Raw genomic sequence first — 15087 nt, forward strand, 5'->3', positions numbered from 1 at the left:
ATGATAAATTGAAAATGATTACGACAAGTTGTAGTATATAAGTCCAGTACTGATTGTTCTGAAGCTAAGTTCATATAATTTTTTCAAAATTTGAAATACATAATTTGTGTACTTTTTTTTTTAATTAATTATTGAGATAGATTTTTTTGTTGCATTAACTCCAACTGCGGTGTTGCTACATTTCTAAACGCCCAGCTTTTTCTAAGTTACCTATATCATCTTAACCTTACATTTGTTTCTCTTGAATAATTTATTCATAAAATGTGAAATTAATAACAAATTATTAAGAAAGTCAATAATTTATATTTCAGTTGGACCAAAATGATACTAAAACGGTTATTTCAACAAGCAGCACTTTTATTTAAATCTTCTAATCAACATAGTTCAGTTCAATATATTTTACAAAGAAATATCCATATCTCTTCAAAGGGCTATAAAGACTCTGAAAGTAAAAGCGACAGGGCGCTTACTACTAGAGACCCTTTTGAAGAAATCAGAGATAAAAACAAAGACACTTATCTACAGTTAATTAACATATTTATGAAACAAGAACAAGTCTATCGAAGAGGTCATGTTGAATTTATTTATAAAGCTTTAAAACATATGCAGGAATTTGGAGTACAAGGAGACTTAGATGTTTATAGGGCTTTGATAGATGTGTTGCCAAAAGGAAAGTTTGTGCCTCAGAATATAATTCAAGCAGAATTTATGCATTATCCAAAACAACAGCAATGTATTCTTGAACTTCTCTCACAGATGGAAGAAAATCATGTCTTGCCAGACTTTGATATGGAGGATCAGCTTGTGGCCATATTTGGGAGAAGAGGTTTTCCTGTCCGAAAGTATTGGAGGATGATGTACTGGATGCCAAAGTGGAGATATGCTTCACCATTTCCACTACCAGACCCATTACCCAATGATGCTTATGAATTAGCTAAGCTGGCTATAGAAAGAATAAGCAATATAGATACAAAAAACCAAGTAACAATTTACCATACAGCAGATATAAAAGATTCTGTAGATGACACATGGATTATAAGTGCTCAAAGTGTGGTACAGAAAGGTTTATTGAGTGAGAACAGTGTCAAAGATGCAGTTTTTGTTGAAGGACCATTAACAGTTTTTCTACGGGGAAATTTTATTAATTATTTCATTTTGCGTGGAAAGGCTAGACAGTATGATGACAGTTATGAGGATCCAGACAATATTAAAACAATCAAAGCATCATTTTTTAACTTCAAACCTCCAATTAAAAATGTCTTAAAAGCAATTCCTTCAGTCCATGAACAAGAAGATGGTGTTATTTATGCACTGTGTGCTACTGGTACATCAAGTAAAGATTCACTTCTCTCTTGGATTAGGCATTTGGAGCTTGATGGAAATCCAGCCCTAACTGAGTTATCAATAGTATTTAAGTTGAAGAGCATGACAAAAGAGGTTACACATGTTGATAAGCAACAAGGAAATTTAGAAGTTGAGAAACAGTCAATTGAAGATACCTGATATGCAATTTGTTGACTAAATAAATAAAAGAACCATTTTTAAATATCAGAGTTTTTTAAAACATGAAAGTTATTAAAACTTGGTCTACTAGATGATTAAAAAAATATTTGAGTGCTCAAGTTGTGTTGCTTTATATTCTATAGTTACCAAGATTTCTTATGTAGACATTTGAACTTGCCTGTCTTGTATAATACAGGGTTGGTTAGATCAAATAAAAGTTCAAGTTTATGAAGCTCATTAGGGAAATTTTACAATATTGCCACATCTTGACTGGTTTCTAACAGATTTGGGAGAATAGCTTATAAAATAGTTTTATTTCTTAAATTATTCCTCAAATATCTTGAAAACCACTCCCCATATAAGAACATTGCTAAAGTTTCAATGAGCTTCAAAAACAATACCCTTTAAAATAAACTTCACTTGCACGAAAAATGTTGTTTTATTTATATCACTATTACAACTAATTAATATTTCTATTGCAAAGCAAATTTAAAGCGGACTACCACCTATTAAAACCAGGCCCTCTTGGACCTCCGGGACCGGAATATCTAGGATTAAACTGGGGACGTGGGAGTCTTGGGTTCATAAAATTAGGGTTTCCAAAGTTTGGATTTGGTCCTCTTTGAGTGAACCCCGGCGGGCCAAGCCCTGCCCTAGGTCTCATGCTCATATTTGCGCCCATAGATCCACCCGGGCCCATGAGACGGCCTGGACCCATAGGACGTGCCGAACCAATAGTCGGTCGAGGACCGGGAGGTCCAACAGGGCCCATGTTTCTAGGCAGGCCAAATCGATTTGGTGCTGAGAGTAGCAAAGGCAAACGTTGTCCCACAGGTGGACCTGCCAAAGGAGCCGATGAGGATGAACTTTGCGGAGCATCAAAATGCAATGGAGTTTTATGTTCTATCGGTGGAATCAGCTGGACGTTTTGAGTTACGGTGACTACGTGGGGTCCTGGATTTACTTCTGACGAAACGAATCTGTAAATTCATGTTGCATATATTTTATCAAGAAAGGTAAAAGGGCAAACGACTCTTGAACGTACAATACGGCAAACGATACCCTCTTTCGGAATTCAATATCATATCTCAAGAGTGCATTAATTTTTTGAAAGTCATGAGTCATCATTTACATTGATCTGTTGCAATTTAGTGAAAACCGAACTTACCTCTCTTCAACACCAGTTGCTGTTAAAGTATCCAAACTTGTGGATGGTGGATCAAAATTCAATTTCTTATCTTGCGAAGCTCTCTTAACGCTACTCACTATGTTCGCCAAATTGTCCATATTAATACCTCTCAGAGCGTTCGCAAAATCTGCGGAAGCTGCAGTAGTAGTTATAGTGTGCGACGTTGCAATGGAGACAGGTGTTGTTAAACCCAAAAGATTTACTGCAGAAGTAGTTTTTCCGCCAAAGGAGCTCATTAGATTAGAGATTAAGGTTTTTGCGTCGGTTACTGAAGATTCTTGTCGATTATTTGTTAATTCTTTCTGTTGGACATTTTTCGACACCGCTTTAACAACGTCTAGAAATTAAAAAAATGTTTTAATCTTTGGCAGACATTATATAAGTTTTCTATGACTTTTCATTAGTCATGGATCATTATAAATTTTTGTTTTCCAAACAGCATTTTGATGCTGGCACTGGAAGCTCTGGCCAAAACGAACATAAAAGTTGTTTCTTATTTCATTAGAATATGGTAACGATGTATTAAACAAATCTTTAAGGTTTCGAAACTAATATTGCAAGTTTTAGTATTCTAGTTTAGTACATACCTTCATAACTGTAATCTTCATCTTCCGAATCCAAATGAATTTTAACTACCTTATCATCCCTATTTTTCCTACGGAAAGAATCAGCTTGAGGATTGGTATCTTCCACCCTGATTGAGAATGGACTTTTCCTTCCATTTGCGTTTGGACTTGGCTCCCTATCTATATCAATTACATCTCTGGACTGTTCGCCTCCTAAGTTGACAAATTTTCTCAATCTACAACAACATTACTATTTAGAAAAAAATATGTTTAAACATTGGTATATTGGTACTTGGTAACATAGATATTTATTTCGTTACCAAGAACCATACTGGTTAACGTGCAGCATGTTAAACTAACAACTCCTACCTCTCTACTCTTTCAGGTTCATCCAACTCCAATTTTTTCAAGTAGTTAATAAGGTTCATTTGTTCTTCAGTGGACAAATCCTTGAAGTTCTGAAGTAAGGTCTGTAAATCGGAATCAGACAAGTTCTCCATATTGTTGGTACTTGACGGTTCTGGTGACAGAGGTTCGGTCATTGCTTCCAATGGCGTAATTATATCGCTTTCTCGTGACTTATCCCATTTCTCATCACTGTGTCTACTAATACGTGGTATGATAACTTTCTCTTTTTCAACTCCTGAAGTGGTTGTTTCTCCGCCACCGGTCAATTTCGCCAAGAAAGAAGCGGCTGTCATCGGTTTATTGGAACCTTTTGAGGCTTCCGCCATTCCCACCTAAAACAAAGATATTAGTGAAAATATTTACTCTGTTATTTACTGAAATACAAAATAGATTATTTCGACCGCCAACCACCACGCAGTGCTTTAGAAGACATTTCAAAAATTCAAAAATTTTTCATTTGGATGATATTTCTAATAATAAAAATGCACTTACAACAGCATTAATAAGTTGTTCCAATTCAGCTTGTGTAACGTTTGTCTTTCCTTGTGCGATTAAGGCGTTCGCCAGTTGTTTCGCAATAGCAGCTTTATCCACAGCTCCAACACCAGGAACAGCAACAGCTGAAAGTGCTGTAAAAAAATCAATACAGTGTATCTAGAAACCTATTCAATAATATACTGTAGAAATGTTTAAAACTCAAATCATAAAAAATTTACCAGGAACGGTTCTGCTTCGTTTTCGTTCACTGGCCATGTGTATTAAACTGGCTATCTTTTGAATGGCTCTTTTAAAAGCTCGCTCTTGATGAATATCTACTAAACCAGCTAACAACTGACCTTTCAGTTTCTCTTTCACCTATAAAAATAATTTAAGTTAAAGGGTCACGCGTTGATGTTTCTTTGTATCGGAAGATTTTCCCACAAAAACACTCACTTGGCAATGTGAGTGGAAATATATCTTCTGAGAAGTTAAACTTACCGTCTCGAACATCACACAATTGATTTCATTGTCTAAAAGTGTTTCGCTGCTATTCGCTTCTTTTTTCTCTAAAGCCAAGGCTTGAGCCAAAAGATCAATGATCTTTGGACCCAATGATCCCAATTTCTCTTCCAATGCTGTTAGCAATCGTAGTACACCGACAATATTAACCTATAAAAAAATATATAATATCGTCATTTTACGACCTTATGGTACCTTAAAAACAGTATTGACGACTCAGATCTTACATATACATGTATGTAGGTTTGATATTCCATATCAATTTTTCTATTATCATTTCTAAAATAAAATATTGATGAAAAGGGCAATAAAACGATGCCCCTAAAGTTAGCATTAGCGTATATGGGGACGGTACCATCAAGTTATTTTAAATCAAAACATTAAATATAGTTAGTAGCGTTATAATTACTTCGCCATCATCTATTTCTTCTTCAACAACTGGCGGCGGAATGAAATTCAACATTTGTCTGTGATCCCTCATTTTTGGCGGTGGACCATAAAAACTATCTATCGGATTCATACGGGTAGAACCGTGGCCATATATTGCTACAAATAAAGTAACAATTTGATTTCAATTTCTAGTGGATATCTGGCTTAATACATACCTTTTTCCCTTTCCCAGGGAAGTTCAGCAACGGTTCTAATCCGATCTTTGCCCCTAACATCCCTTTCAAAGGAACTTTCCCGGATACCACGTTCCCAACTTCTGTCTGGCGGAATTATGTCTAACCCTATTTCACGTTCTCGTTCTCTAACGTGTTCACGTTCTCTTTCTCGCTCACGTCCAAATTCAGGGGACCTACATTTATTAAAGATTACTAAATTAAAATTTAATTTTAAGTTGGAAAAACCTTCACAACTTTGTGATGTTCAAAATTATCATTTTTTCATTTCTTGTAAAACTCTTATTCAAGATTTCCAGTTACAATAAATTACTAATTTACCTAGATCTCCTATCCCGGCTGTTTGAAGACCCAGGTGGTGATCGTCTTCCTCCTTCAAGGGAGCGTCGAATTCTCTCTGTTCGATTTCTCTCCAGCGAACGTCGAGTTCTCTCTGGCGAGCGTCGATTTCTTTCTGATGAGCGTCGAATTCTTTCTGGTGAGCGCCGAGATCGCTCTGATGACCGACAAGCTCTCTCTGGCGACCGCGTAGCTCTTTCGGATGAGCGCCGTCTGTCTGGGCTTCTATCTCCTCTTCGTCTATCCATAGATCTGTCACGTGACCTATCGGAGGATTTGAAACCGGATCTCCTCCTGTCTAAACCTGGAGAACGAGATCTTCTTCGAGATGCTGATCTAGGGGGCGATGGGTCGCTTTCCCACGGACTATGAGATCTTTGTGTATCTCTGTAGAATATAAATTTGGGTTTAGTGTGAAAATAATTATGAGGCAAGTCCAAAAATAGTTGACACCTGACAAATATACATAACTTAACTTAAGAACGACAACGTATACTGTGTTCCTTGATATTATACCGCATTTCTTAAAAATAATTACACGTTTTTTAACTCCAAATGCTAAACCCCGTATATGTACAACTATATACGACTAAAAGTAAAATTTTTATGGCTTTACGAGTTTCGTTGCTTTTTACGGCTTTATAACAGAAAATTGAAATAACACACCTATTAAGCATTGTTTTTCTCGGAGATGGTTGATAAGAGTCATTCTTGTCATCAACGATAATAATATCGGGATCGACGGTTGGCTTGAACGATGAAGGCGCAACAGATTTGGAATCTTTGAGATGTAGCACAAGTTTCGGTGGGTAGGAAGTAGACGCCGCAGATGCACCACCAATTTTGAAACTCACTGGAGGGGCTTCTTCTACAAGACCTATAATAAAGACACCTGTTCATAGCGATAACGTTAAATATATCTTTATAAAAATGCATTTACCAAGTCTTTTTCTTAATCCTTCTTTTCTGCTTTTTATCTCTTCCTCTGATAACTCCTTCATTCTGTTTCCCCAAAATTGAATCCATTCCGGTTTAAAGTCATATTTCGACGCGTCTTTTCCTTCCGATTGCAATTCTTTATACCTGTTTCAACAAAATGATCAAATTGTATAAGTTTCAAATTACTTTTTTACATTTTATTTAAATATTTTACTGAAAATACGTCAGTTTGGTTGGAATAAAATAAAGTCAAAATGGAAGATTTTGAATCATCAAGGCCATATGATTGTCCGTAATAACTTTCAACTGAACTGTTGAATGAGACGTGAAAAAAAAATATATTCGTCTAACGAAAGCCGGTGGTCATACCTTCAGTTTTTAAACAATTCTGATGAAAGAATTTCCAATGGTTCTACTGCCTCAGATTGCCTTAAGATAAAATAAATCGAGATCATTTTACGTCTACAGAACATAAAAATGATGGTTAAATTTCACGTACGCCAAAAAACGAATTTATCAATTTCTTTTAGGTATTTCCGATTTAGACTCACCAAGGAAAAGGGCAAATTATCGAAAATATTATTGCATGAGATATGTTTTTTAAATTGTGTGGCATAACTATACACACATTTCATTACCTTTTATTCCAAAATAACTTCCACTCCTCGCTATACTTAGGATGTCTTTCAGGATTTTTCTCATGTTGTTTTAAACCTTTTTCGACATCAGTTTCAATTGCTTTTGACAATTTGTTATATTCATCAATCTTTTGTCTTTCCTCCTTCTCACGGTTTTTGCATCTCTCCTCATTCTCCCCTCTAAGAACTCGTTTCCTTGGAGATGGAGAACGACGTCTATACGCTACCCTGTAGGTAAAAACTATTTACAACAAAACCTACGTTGCTTTCGGAGAATAACAGCAAATAAAAAAATGGATAATGGCGCTCTTTTAAATAAGAGGTAGAGAATGGTTTTCAAATTGTACTTTAACATAAGCTGGCATGCAAGTAAAACTCAATTTACTCTGACAAGTACAAAATTATTAATGTGTTGCAAAGTTTAACTGTACACTCATTTTCATGAAAACGTTAAAAGATATCCGTAGTATTGGTTAAACTCTTCGTTTTTATTGAAATTACGCTTGATGTTGAAGTTAACAATACATCAAGTATAATTTGGTCCCTAAGAAATCCTACCTATTGTCATATGGACGTTTGCCACCTCTTAATGGAGGTGACCGATTTCTAGCCAATCGTCTTCCTTGCGAATTATCATCATTGCTGGACAAGCTAGACACACTAGACAAGCTGCGTCGTCGAGGCTTCGCAATTGCACCAGATCCTCTTCGATTTAGATCTGGTTTTTTTATTTCTTCTCCCAAGTTGCGAGTTTTCTTCCCCGGTTTCGCTACAACTGGTGGTGATGGACTTCGTTTTTTTACAACTCTCACAGGATCTCTCGCAATAAACGATTTACCACCGAAACTTGAGGCTGATTTTACTACTGGCCTACCTTCGTCTGCAGAAATTAAGAACAAATTTATTACAATTCTTGATATGGTATATCAATATTTATTTGTGTGTCAATTCCATAATCGTTACATATTATGAAATCAATGCGCTAATATTTTAATGAAAGAAAATCCCTTACCATCAAAAGTTTTAGTCAGCTCCTCATGAACTATTAATTCCAGAAAGTTAGGTCCATTTTGTTCGGAGAAATGGAGCCCCCTCGAAATCATTGTTAAAAAATACATTCGCTCTTTCTCAAACTTATCTTGATCTATGCAAAATGGTCGAAGCCTTCCGTGCTTCTTTTCAATGGCTTCGGCAATTTTTTGCAAAACTAGTTGCCAATTTCTCTTGAATTGTTTTGTCATGTAAGGAGCTAAAGCTCGATAGCACGTTGGGAAATGTTTTTGGAGATACTGTAAGAAAAATAAATTGAAACTTATTGATATTAAATACTCATGTCGCGTATAGCCTATTCCCGTACGACTTACTGACCTGAGATATGTGATTATAGCTTGCCAAATGAGTCAAAACCGTTCTAGGATCGCCCTTCTTATCGCACAAAATACACAAGTAAGTAGGCTCCTTTGACGGGTCATAGTCGGCCATTTCGATAAGATATTCTAATGCCACCAAAGGACCAACTTTAAAGCCATCAAGACGGTCCTACAGTTAAAACGAAAAACACATTATGATTTTATATCATTAACCGTTTTTTTTTAATTAACTTACTTGTATCACGGCCTTACGGGAAACATCTTCAATGCCGGGTGGAACAGGTTCTCCGGGAGTAATTCCCAAAGTAGTAGATTGCGTTTGTACGTGCTCCGTCTCCTCCATTTCCAACCCCGATCTACCACGATTATAAATTGATTGCATATTTTGGGAATGTCTTCGCCCCAGTTCGTGTTGGTATACTCGTCCCATAATAGGGCATTCACAAATCTAAGAGTGATGAGGAAAATTGAAAGAATTTTTCTAATTTCTTTCGTTGGTTAGTCCGTAGTATTATACAGCTCCGAACTAATCCCAACACATAGTGTTATTGGTGCCATAATTACCTTACAAAACCATTGTTCGCCGCCTTTGATGTATGAAAGTTCGAATACATTTTCAAACTTCCCATTTTTCAATACCGCTTTGATGTTCAATAATCGGTCGTTCTCGGTCTCCTGTAAAAATATATATAGGTTAATAATAGTAAATATTGCGTGAAAATATATAATTATTAAACTCAACTTGCATTAAAAAATAATGTGTTTATTAATATAAAACTAAAACCGTCACTTTCTTCAAGACTGCCATCGCGAAAAAAATAGCATTAATTTCAGAATCTTAAATTCTACAACTATTACAAAAAACTGTTTGATCTAAATTTTTAACAAAACTGTTAAAAATTTACAAATCTTACTAGTCAGACAAAAGCAGTAGAATGTATATAGAAGTTGTACTGAATGCAATACAACCTTAAAGTAAGCAACAACCCAGATCAATACACGCATTTAAAAACACTTTCACTTTCTACAATGTTTCACCTCACTAATAACCAAACGCGAAGATAAAAAAAATATTATTGCAATATATGTTATACAGGGGGTGCATCCAGGTCATAAGGATTGTTTTATACGCGTTAATTTAGGAGAAAAGTTCAAATATTTTTTTCTAAATCGTCTATCCCTTTCTAAACGTCAAATGGTCGCAACTTCTTAAGCGGCGTTTTAGATAATAAACTTTTGTCGTAAATTAACGTATAGAACACACTTCTGACACAGTGGTCCGGGCTTTTGTAGCACCCTGTATAAATGAAGCTTGTCCAATAAGAGTCATGATGTGGAATTCGGTGTTACTTCTTAATCTCCATAACCGCTAGTGGAAAATTCCGTACATTTTTATCAGATTAAACTGCATATAACCAAGCAATTTTTTTTTCTAATGAATATGATTATTCCCTATAGGAAAGATTTACGCTCTGACCGCAGTTCTCCTCGGGGAATAGTGGCAATAGAAGCGAATAAAATACTATACTTTGTCCACAGTCATTATTCGTCACTTTAAGTCACAATAAGATCTATTAAAATGTAAATAAAACTTGCTTGTAAAAAATTATTGAATTTTTTTTTAATTCACGTTTGCCTAATCATTGCTGTGCTAAGATGGTCGAGTAGATTATCATGGTAACACATGTAACTTAAACAGCTAGAGGGAATAAACATTTTGTACCACGCAGATACCTCATTATTCCATCTATATGCATAAATTCTATTTAAATTTAGTCAGTACGTTGGATATTTGTTGACATAGAGCAATCTCGAGCAAAAGACATCATACAGACGACCGTAAGGTTCATATACAATAGATTAATTTCCAACACCAGTAATTTGTCGAACTGAAATTTTAAAAATGTAATTAATCTTTGATATGGTTTGGGTTCATGACGAAAATAGAGCACTTTTTAAGTTTTTTTCAAGACTTGTGATCGTCGCTGGTATTTTAAGATATTCAAGCAAATTGGATACCATCTCCACGGCTAATAATAGCGAATTTAACCGTTTAAACAATTATTGTTTATGCAGATTTTTGCGCTTGGTGGTTGATTAAAACTGAAGGTTTTATGAATAACAACTTGGTCGCATCAAGCACTTTTAATGGTTTTAATTAAAAATATACAAATACACAAATTAGATTTCACTTCAGTTGTCCCTTCTAATCTTATGAATGGTTTTTATGAAATGTACCGTTTACATTAACATATTAGAAACCAGTGGCATTACAGTGAACTATAATAGCGTGCCAAACCCATGCATGAGGGATGAAGAAATATGGTGTCCGTGGTGATTTATTTTTTTTTAATATTATATTTTTCACTTTTGTATTTAGTATTTTACTTGAATGAAAATAATCACACTTGAATGAACTTATCAACGCGAAATGTGGTCGTACCAACATCGTCTTAATGGTTGAATGGGCTTATCGCCCATTTGTAACACACTACCGACAATACATTTTCCATCTATTTTGTCTATATGTACACATATCTCATTTAAACGCAATCACATGAAAATTTGTTGAATCAGCCCTGTGCTGCATAAAATCAAGAGAATATTTCCTCCGAAACTCGATCTTATTAATTTTGAAGATTCATATTTTCTATAAACCAACAGAATCTAGCTTTTAATTAAACATGCGGACATCGCAAATGTGTTAAAATTACATAATTTTGTTTTTTTTTTTAATGAATCACCATGAATGTTTTTGCAAAAATTAATATGCAAATGATCACATTGTTGAAATCAGCAAAAAAAGAGATTTTTTTTGCTATGAAAAGGTCCATACAAAAAACGAAATTTATTTACTTTAGTTTGCTACCAAACTAAAATAAGCAACAAAATTATGAATTCAGATCTCTATTGGCTTTTTAGTATGACCAGATCAAAGTGTCGAGGTAGACTGAGCTTTCTATCATAAATATATGTTTGGTGTTATAATGGGGCAAAAACACCTCAAAACGTCAAGCTAGCAAATATTCCGATTCCGATAACACTTGTAGATTTATTATCGATATTTCGACGACAGTTGAACGTGGTAACTGAATTACGCTCAACATACTTACCACCGATACAGTGTTTCTAACTGTAGTACTTCTGCTTTTAAAGTAAGTAGACTGCGCAATCTTAATAAACTTTAGTTGCCTCTTGGTAGGCAGGACTGTTAAATATATGATAGATATATTTGGTTGGTATCTCGATTATTGTGGATATTTATGAATGACGTGTCTGTAAAAAATAATCATCCTCGCATTGCAATGACGATCTACAACGTAAAAATTGCATCCCCTGATAACTTCATCCCTCGACGTGGTAGCTCAAATTCGCATTTTTTAAAATTGTCTTAAACCCATATAAAAAAGCGTTTAGTTGTTCAAGGAAGACATTTTAAACAAGTACTGTGTGTAGACCTATTTACAGTTTATTGATTTATGGTCAATTTTAGTATTTCCAATTTCCATGAAATTTTTCAATTGAAGTATCGTTTACACAAAGGTCTGATCGTATGGATAAATTTGTATTACATGGCAGTTAACTTCGATTGTTTTATAAATATGCACAACTGTAGATATGCCAAGTTTATTTGCCTGTTCCCTACTGTAGATTTAAAATAGAGCTTAAATCAATGAAGAATGTAGGCAGTAAAAACCAGTAATAAAATTCAATTTTAATACTTACCTATGAACTAAAATAGAAAGGTAAAACAACGAATATTATATCATAAAAAATGAAATATTACATACCTTTTTATTTAACGAATTAAAATCAAGCACTTCATCTTCCGTTCCAGGTGCGGCTGGTTCCATCTTTTCAACAGTAAGTTAGAAACTACTCTAGAAAATACGAATTATCTGTAAAGAAAACTTAAATTAATGAAGAGCTCACGTCTCAATCGACTATAACAATACCTACACTTTTAAATATAGGTATATCGCAACTTACCGTATGTTTCATTTTTGGGAAATTACAGTACTACCAAGTTTATAATTCGTCTAATTTGCCGACACCAACACAACACATCAAGTGCAAACCTTTAAGAATCATATCATAAATCGGGATTCAGGAAAATGTACGTATCAAATAACTGTTGTAAATTTTCATTTACAACAATTTTTTGAGCAATTTTCTTGAATATTTGAAATTCCAGCAAAATTTCTATTGAAAAAGAAGGAATTTGTGAGGCCGCAAATAAGTTTGTACAGGAAAATGGAGGATTATTCTGTATATTGTCATTATCAAGATTATAATATTCCCTTGGATTTGCCACCTTTCGACAAGGGCTCAATTAAAGATGAAACGGTGATTGAGGAAGAAATGACGAACATGATGTAGAAATATTTCATTATTGCCTAATTTCACTCTGAATAATAGTGCAACAATGTATTTCTCATATCGGTCTCTTTTTACACTATGTCAATAGGTTGCTGTGGACAGTATAACAGTTCCTCAGTCTGCACTAAACTTACCAATACGATTCACCAACAGGTACTACAGAAATATGGCAATGATGTATAACCAGAAACTATTAATATGACTTTAATTCCATATGGTGAGAGAAACTGAAAACAAAATCACTGGTCACTAACATTTTAACGTTTTAAGAGTGATCTGGTCCACTGCCTGTCTAAAGTGCTATCATCTATCGTGATATTTTGTTCTTATTTGGATGAAATATATAGTTATTTTTTGATTCACAAGCCCTTTCTAACATTCAAAATACAGTTATTTTACAGTTTTCTTTTTTTTCATTGAATTATTATAATCAAAACTTAGTAAAAACACGTCATGATTACACTTACCATGAAAATGAGAATTAATTTTTGGGAATCAGAAAAATTATCAGTTAAATAAACCTATTTTTCTATATTTCTCTATAACAAAAAAAAAAATTGAAACAGTAAAAACTGATTCAACCAATTTGAAACAAGCAAAAATTTTTTTTATAAAGAATCCATTTCTCTAGTAAAATTAAAAATAAAAAACTTTAAATTCTTACCAACCCCATTTGGGAACATACTGTATATGAGGGACATAAAACAAAACCTTTTTCAGTGTGGGGTACTATACAAAAAAAAATATTTGAAGACATATATTTAAAAAAATGTAACTATAATTTTCTTGAGCCACCCTACAAACATTGGTAATTATAAAATGCGGCTATTGAAACTTATCATTTATCTTGTGTGGTGAATCATCTTACTATTAGTTTAGATACCAATTTGTTTAAATAGGCAAAATTCAGCATAATTTTATGCAAAATTAATTAGCACTTTCAAATGTAGGAATAGTTTCAAGATGGTAAAAATATTGGGGATAAAAGTGAAAATTGGTAATTATTTTGACGTTAAATAGCCAGTAAACTGTATACTCATTTAGCTTCATAGCTTTTGTCACCAAAATTCAACAACTATGATGTATGAAAGTGAGATTTCATATTTTTTGCTTATATTTGAAATTTGTGAGTTATTGACAAGCTTATACAAAAAAATAGGTCTGCTAATTTAGTGAAGTATCATGCACCATGCTTAAATTTATATAGTGCATTGATTTTATATTTTTTGATCTAACAACCCCCCTTTCTGGAAGTTGCAACTTTACTAATAGATGACAGGGGAGACATGAGGTAAAGGCTTCCAGTTGGATTGACAGGATTATTCTACACAAGTAAAATTAATTGATTAAATGGACCGCACGTTTGTGATTAAAAGTTAAAGCTACTACTAACTAACTGATGATCTTGGGGAATGATGCATTAGCCTTTCAAGCTTGCAAAGGATCTATGATCTTTAGTTTAACAAATATCGTTTAATCATTGATTCACCAACCATAGGTTATGATGAAGCATGTGAAAGATCTCCCACAAAGGGACAGTTCAAAGACATAATAGCTAAGTGGGGAGTCCTGCGAGTACTGAAAAATTGGGGAACGACGGGATCTTACCCTCTGTTGTAGGACTCCCAATGGTAGTTACTGCACTTGCAGTTGGGCCAAGCAGAGGACAGTATTTAGACCCAGAGGAATTATGGCAGGGGTTTTACACACTCAAAGAAAGAAGAAAAGCCCATAAAAACTAATTAAATAAATAAAAAATCAAGCTTACTGTGGCGACTCCATATTATACCAAAATGAGAAGATTTTGCATGGGGGATGAAGGTAATAAACACCAATAAGTTCAAGGACCAATATGACTGAATGGAACGTCAAAATTGTCAAGTCAACTTATATAGAGTGGTCAAAGTAAACAAATGACCTAAAAAAATGTGAATGGAACACGGTTTTCAAAAATTTAGTCCGTCCATTTTGCCATATTGGACACAAATCTATGGCGGACAAATCGAAGGTTGCATTGCGTTGACCGCGGTATCTCGAGAGATAAAATGGCGACACTAATGGCACTAAGACTAATTTTCCAGCAGAATTAGAAGTAGTAAGTGCAATTCCCTTCACCACTTATTGACAGAACTC

The 15087-nt window shown here is 34.4% G+C and overlaps 2 protein-coding genes across 2 annotated transcripts; one reads left to right on the forward strand and one right to left on the reverse strand.

Annotated features, from left to right (window-relative positions):
* The first annotated feature begins 214 nt into the window (after nt 1-214).
* ECSIT (evolutionarily conserved signaling intermediate in Toll pathway, mitochondrial) lies at nt 215-1935 on the forward strand. Its single transcript, XM_066296924.1, has one exon. It carries the CDS (start codon nt 322-324, stop codon nt 1501-1503), a length of 1182 nt encoding a protein of 393 aa, XP_066153021.1. The 5' UTR covers nt 215-321; the 3' UTR covers nt 1504-1935.
* Nucleotides 1924-15044, reverse strand: LOC136347159 (uncharacterized protein CG7065-like). Its single transcript, XM_066296902.1, has 21 exons — nt 14723-15044; nt 14563-14663; nt 12366-12473; nt 9139-9249; nt 8810-9022; nt 8573-8743; nt 8217-8493; nt 7763-8084; nt 7205-7432; nt 6568-6710; nt 6294-6504; nt 5610-6014; nt 5271-5464; nt 5075-5211; nt 4645-4815; nt 4383-4521; nt 4159-4295; nt 3628-3998; nt 3280-3494; nt 2672-3029; nt 1924-2483 (listed from the first exon to the last, which is right to left on the reverse strand). Exons 3-21 carry the CDS (start codon nt 12426-12428, stop codon nt 2003-2005), a joined length of 4347 nt encoding a protein of 1448 aa, XP_066152999.1. The 5' UTR covers nt 12429-12473; nt 14563-14663; nt 14723-15044; the 3' UTR covers nt 1924-2002.
* Between the last annotated feature and the right edge of the window lie 43 nt (nt 15045-15087).

This window comes from Euwallacea fornicatus, chromosome 27, assembly GCF_040115645.1.
Source record: "Euwallacea fornicatus isolate EFF26 chromosome 27, ASM4011564v1, whole genome shotgun sequence".
Classification (NCBI taxonomy): domain Eukaryota; kingdom Metazoa; phylum Arthropoda; class Insecta; order Coleoptera; family Curculionidae; genus Euwallacea; species Euwallacea fornicatus.